Source organism: Mus pahari, chromosome 16, assembly GCF_900095145.1.
Source record: "Mus pahari chromosome 16, PAHARI_EIJ_v1.1, whole genome shotgun sequence".
In the NCBI taxonomy this organism is placed as follows: Eukaryota; Metazoa; Chordata; class Mammalia; order Rodentia; family Muridae; genus Mus; species Mus pahari.
This window is the reverse complement of record NC_034605.1, coordinates 40,091,811-40,098,307: the sequence shown is the minus strand read 5'-3', so window position 1 is coordinate 40,098,307 and position 6,497 is coordinate 40,091,811. Positions and strand designations below refer to the sequence as shown.

At 46.5% G+C, this 6,497-nt stretch overlaps 1 protein-coding gene across 1 annotated transcript in view; it reads left to right on the top strand.

Annotated features, from left to right (window-relative positions):
* Positions 1–613: 613 nt before the first annotated feature.
* Positions 614–6,497, top strand: part of F13a1 (coagulation factor XIII A chain) — a 171,529-nt gene continuing 165,645 nt past the window's right edge. The window contains exons 1-2 of the mRNA XM_021215683.2: positions 614–682; positions 2,334–2,482. Coding sequence (XP_021071342.1) covers positions 2,353–2,482 — 130 coding nt within the window. The 5' untranslated portion in view covers positions 614–682; positions 2,334–2,352. The remainder of the gene's footprint in view (positions 683–2,333; positions 2,483–6,497) is intronic.

Genomic DNA, 6,497 nt, shown 5'->3' with positions numbered 1-6,497 from the left:
GCTGGGGCTGGGGCTGGGGCTGGGGCTGGGGCTGGGGCTGGGGCTGGGGCTGGGGCTGGGGCAGGGCTGGGGCTGGAGCTCTGTGGGGAATTCAGGAGGCAATTTTCTTTGCACAAGATGGACTCATTGCTCTTGCTTTACGAATGGTCACCACTGTCTGTGTGACCTGTCTGTGAAAAGGCAGATCCTCCCTTCTGCCAGCTCACCACCCATCTGCCTGACAAGGCATTTCCACAGGATAAAAAAGTGACCCTTTAGCCCTTCTAACCCAGCAAGAGGGCAGGAGAGAGGCTGGCTCAAACTCCAGTGCCATTTGCCAGTTACTAGTAGCAGCCAGAGGAGGGGAAAGACTGACTCTGGGGGTTGGGGGGTGGGAGGGGGAGTGAGGAGATGCCAGCATGGAAACTTAGGAGTTAATGGGGTACGGAGACAGGGAGGCATACATGCTAGACTATCAGAACTGAATGGCAGGAGTACATGGAAAGTCCTAGAAACGGTTCTGCCCCCTTCACCAGCTGTCAAGAAAGGGGAGGAGAAATCCTCTGGGATGGGGAGGAGGGTGGGAGCCGTTAGGAAGTTATTTAAGAGCCAACTTTCTGGTCACTTAGCTTGAGTCCTTTTGAGGAAGTACCCAGAGGCACACAGAGAGACTACCAGAGCACCCTGTCAGGAGCACAGGCAGGTAAGAGACTCTCAGAGCAGCACTAAGCAGCCCTGTTCCAAGCGGTGGCTGTCCCCCAAACCTACTCCTGTGTCTCTGTAGTGTTGGGAAGGGGTCAAAGGCAGCCTCTCTCTCCAGCTCCACCTTTTCAACTATTTAAGAGGGACCCTCTGTGAGCTCCACCATGCTATCCTGAGAGCACAGCTGGGTGAGGTTGCTCCTCCAAGGCAGGTCCCCTTTCCTAAGGGAAGCCCGCTGTGGAGCTGGGACTAAGGTTAGAGGACAGGGTAAGGCCAACTGGGAATGCCTGCCTTCCATCTCAATGCAGGGGCTGAACTCAAGATCCTCTCCCATCTCAAAATCTACCAAGAGAAGGAGACCTCCCCCACTTTCACTCACCCAGTGGCCTGTACTTCCTTCCTTGACCAGCAGCTGGAATGTTCTCTGATCTACTTGCTCTCTACTAGAAGGCCGTGTGACTACTCAGCATTGCTCCCCACCCCCTGTTGCTGGCCTCTGATGACCACTCAGGATGCCTTTGCTATTTGACACCAAGGGGTTGAGTTTTCTTGTCTTCTCTGTCACCAAACCTTTTTATTTAAACTCGTCTCCCTCCTAAGCTCGCCAGAGATTATCTGTAAATCCCCAAAGGTGCCTGTAGATACCCAGTGCTGTCTCATCCTTCCAAGAGCCCCTATCTCCTCCAAAGACCAAATAATTAACAAATGGCCCTGTGCTCAGCCTTGCTTCTAGGGCTCCTCTCATTTCTAGAACAGTTGAATCAAGTGGATCCCATAATAGCAATGCTTCACCTTACAAGGGTGTGCCTGGGTTTTGCAAACAGCCAGATTGCCAAGAGTCACTGCGTGGTGAGCCAGGTGAAGAGACAAAGTTCCCCTTCATTTTGGCCAGTTGGTCAACAAGTCCTTATTGGGCCCTGAAGGTAAGGTGTGTAGTGTTTAGACTGGCTGGTCGCCTGCACAAACTTCAAGGGAAGAGGAAGCAGGTCAGACCAATTGGAGCACAGCCTACTCACGATTTCAATTGGACATAACCATGGCCTCCATTCCACATACCCTAGCAGATTCATGTATGACTCTTGTCAGGCTCACCCCTATACTGTAAGCTCTCAGGAAAGAGATGCTATTTTCATGTCTGATGAACCTACCAAAGTACTAAGATCACATCCCAGCTCATAAGAAGCCCTCAGTAAATAGTGACCAAATTAAATGGCTGGTGGGACAGCTTTAAGGGACCATCCTAATCTCCACATGTTTTCATGTGTCTAATCCTTATTGATGTAAGGATTAGTGACGTAGGCTTGATGAGTCTCCCTGAGATGAGCAGTCGCATGTACCTACAAATATACAGGCTTTGGGGTGCTGAGGAAAGAACAATTATGCTGTCTGAAATCTTTAAAGACTTCTTACTCTCTTGCTTTCTATACATCTTGACAAATGGGGACTCTCCCTGAGATCCTCAGGGGACACACTCCACCACTAGGCTAATCCTCACTGCCACCTCCCAGTTATCATGTTTTGTGTGTGGCTAATAATGGATTGTCTGGGAGCTGCCATGCACGCTTTGCATCTCCGCCTCTATTTTAGAATCCCAGCCACAAGTGGTGCCTATTTCACATCCCTGTCCCATGAACTCTCTTCTTCCTTCCCAGGGATCCAGTAAAGCCGAGAATGTCAGATAGTCCAGCAAGCACCCTCGGGGGGAGGCGAGCAGTTCCACCCAATAACTCCAACGCAGCAGAAGCGGACCTTCCGACTGAGGAGCTACAGGGCTTGGTGCCAAGGGGTGTCAACCTGAAAGGTAGGAGAAGCATACCGCTGTGTCTACTAGAGCCCCCTTTCCCATGAGGGATCTGTGTCAGGACCCTCCTCCACAAAGATTTACAAAAACATGTCCCCTCATAGTCTCTGGTGCCCACCCAAGAAAGGCTCCAAAACTCAAGCTGTAGAAATACCAGAGAAGCTGAAAGGACAGTCCTAGTTTGGGTCTTTACTGAGCTTGTCACATAGCGAAGGCACTTTCTCTTTCTACTTCTCAGCCATTCCTTTTTATACAATATGGTGCTGGATTCACCAAGGGCCTCTTCCACCCCCGATGTTCTTTCCTTTAGAGAACAGTCTCTTGCTGGAAGATTCCACTTCTGTAATATTGTCTGACTGTCTGGCTTGCAACTCCTTCCTTCTCTCTCCTCCATCCACGGCTCTGAATCTCAGAGCTGGTGAGAGGTGCCAGATTCTGACAGTAACAGAGATGGAAGCGCTCAACGTGTCTCCTGAGCAGCTAGGGGAGAAGGCGAGGCAAGACGCTCCCTCTGCCTCTTCCTGAGGGACCCACTCTGGGTGCAGTGGCCACCAGATGACCTCCTTCTGACCCTGTCATCTATGCTAGGGTCCAGGTGCCAGCACTGGCTTGGTGATACACCAGCCATTCCTTTGGGGAATGAGCAGGGACATTCAGACTCTTGTCCCTGAATCGCATCTAGCTGGCAATACAATGCGGAATATCCTTTACGCACCAAAACCCAGTTTTGCTCCTGTGGGCTCTCAGTGCTGCACTTCATGGGGTATAAACATCTACTTGCTGAGGTAGGTACAGACAGTCACTCAGTGGCTCTTAGTACCCAAGTACTAACTCCTCCAACTAAGTGTTACATTCTAAACCCTGACAGTAAAGCCACAGAACCTGGGTATAAAACCGTCTGGCCTCAGTTTTCTTTGTCAGGTTACGAAATAAAAGCAATGAATTGATATTCTTTACTTTCTGCTGCCAAGACTAGAAGCTTCTTTTTTTTTTTTTTTTAAGAATGCAAATAATATTGGAAAGCCTGCAGACATCAAACTATCCCATGGGTCACCTTAGAGTATTCAGTTTTCTTGTAAAATTCCCCTCTGGCAGAGAAGACACTGCGCTGCACTGTACTCTGGGAGAGAGTGCACTGGCTCTGGAAGAAGGCAGCCATAGGAGGAGAAAGAGGAGAGAGCTCAGGCACCCCCACCAGGATTCAAGAGGAGACACATGAACCTCTGTGCCTGTGATAAAGGGCACAAAGAATTACTGGTCTTGGAGGCAGAAAACTCAGCTTCCCATCTCAGAAAAAGTTATCGAAGTCCTCAAGCCTTAATATTACCATGAACAAAGTAGAGACAGTAAGCAGGGTGTTCCTAAGAACTGGATAAACATTGCCCGTGACAGCATCTGACCCATGCCACAGAACCAGTGAAGGTCTGTTAGCTGGAAGGTGCTGGACCATTCTACCAGGACATCACTGATGGAGCACCTAAGGACATTATGTTGCCAATAACACAAAAAAGTTCACCAGAGTGCTTAAAGAGGTCAGTTGATCCCCCCCCCCCGCCCTTTTACCTGAGATAACTGGTTTTCTCTGTATATCTTCCTTTGGAAGCAGAGACGGGGGAAATACTTCACCTATTTTGAAAAGGCAGCCTTTATTTACTTTGGAGTCATATGTCCACAGCCCACAGGACATGAGAGTTGTGCCCAAGCAGTTGTCACACAGGAAAGTCAGGGGCCAGTGAGTGCAGCGTGATCTGAATGGATGCAAATAGTCAGCCACTCACAAACTGAATGACTCACCACGCCAAATTACTGTAACTCACTAATCACGTATTTTAGTATGTGTTTATTTAGTGTTTTTCACTGTGTAGATGCGATCTCTGAACCAAGGATCATAGCTGGGGAGTCTCAAGAGAGCTGAACAGGAGAGAGAAAACAAAACAAAGAAAAAAAATCAGCAGACAGGCTGTCTGAACCAGGCTGTTATTCTGCAGACTTCGAATTTCTGTTTATTTGTCTAAATAGCACAGAGTGGGTTTGGCACTAAATATATCAAGCCTCTCCACCCACTACCCCCAGAAGTCACCTTTATAAAGGGACTAATGAATGCCAGGGAAGGCAGGCATTGGTTCAAGTAGTCTTGCATTTCACCAAGTGGCCACTAGTGGACCTGGGAGCACTTTCATCTCCACTTAGGATGGCTCTGACTCCAGGATCCCAGAGCCTCATGCCCAGCTCTCCATCCTCACTGTCTTCAGTGGTAGCTTTTTCATTTTGAAAACTCGCCATATAAAACTAACTGAGTAGATCAGAAAAGCAAGGAGAGGGGAAAAAAAACCCCACATCAGTCCTTTCATTTTAATTAGGTCCATCACCATGAATACTGACTGGGACTGGGAAGTATTCATGAATTTCCAGAATATATCCACATGTCCAGAGTGTGGCTGGTGTGTATCATAGCCTTTCACCGCAATTGGGCATACTTGCTTAAGAATTCTTCTGAGTGAAGCATGCCATACTCCTGTCCACTTGCAAGGCTGAAACAGAATCACTTTGAGGCTAGCCTGGGAAACAGAGCAAGGACCCTTCTCAAAATATTATTTTAGTAAGGTTAAAACCAAAACACATTAAACTAAATAAATTCACAGAGTGTCTCCAAATGCATACTATAGTATTTAAGAAAATCAGAAATATCTGACATTATAATGGGACCTCAGGGGTAGGACCAAGTTGTAAATGTGCCTGATGTCATCACATACTTTTAGAGATCCTTACTGCCCCCATGTGTGTCCCATAATTGGAAAATTATCATGAGTATCTGCACGTATTGTTTAAGTGTGTGTGTGTGTGTGTGTGTGTGTGTGTGTGTATACATGGAGGCCAAAGGTTAATGTTGGCTATTTTTCTTGATTACTTTCCACCTTATATATTGGGGATCAGTCTCTCGTTTCAACCTAGCACATCAGTTTGGCTACTCTAGCAAGCCAGCTTGCTCTAGGGATCCCCTGCTTCCACCTCTGGATTAAGGACTAGAATTTGAAGTCTGGTCCTCATTCTTATGTAGCAAGTGCTTTTTATCATATGAGCCATCTTTCCAGCCCCGTATTGGCATTCATTTCTAAATGAAGTGTCCTATATAGTCAGTTGGTATTTCTGCAAAATCTCTCCATAGCTTTCCTGGTTTCAAGTTGTGTGTGGCTAGAAATGTAATGCTGCATACTACCACTTCATCCTCCTGGGCTGTGGGATTCTGTTACAGAGTGACCGTGACCGGTTAGAGTAGTAAGTAGAATATTTACGTGGCAGGACTATTGTGTTGGAGTCAAACAAGGAAGCAAGGACAGCCTGATGAACATTCAAAGGGAGGCAGGCCCAGGAGGTTTTAGGATAGTGGAGTCTAGGTGGTTTTCTGAGAATTTCTTCCCTCTTACCATTTTTTGTCAGAATTAAGCCAATCTCCTAATCAGTTAGTAATCAACTTCTCCTGGGTGCCAAGGAGACACTCTGCATGTAGGGGTTATTGAAAGCAAGAGAGAAGCATTCAACATGATGGAGAAGAGAGGTTGTTAAGTGAAGAGTTCACCACTCACTCAGCTCAAGACAAAACCAAAACCAAAACCAAAACTGTATTTGTTGTCATTTACATGCCAAGAGTCTATTTGGAGACAGAGAAAGTCAATCTCTCACCTCAAGTGGCTTTCATTTTAAAAACAAACAAAACCTCCAAAACAAAACAAACAAAAACTTAGCAAAGATCACTGCAATTCAATCTAAAAAATACTGTAATTGGAATTTAGGCAAACTACAGTAAAATGCTGGAGAGACAGGTTTTGTGGTAGAGTCAGGAAGAGGATGAAGAAAACTTCCAGATAACAAAGACATCTCAGCTGCATCTTGTAAGATAACAAAGGGTGTTCCAGATCTGCTCTGCTGAGCACGTCAGTAAAGACTTTTTTAAAAATTTATTATTATTATTATTTTCTTTATTTACATTTCAAATGCTATCCTGAAAGTTCCCTAT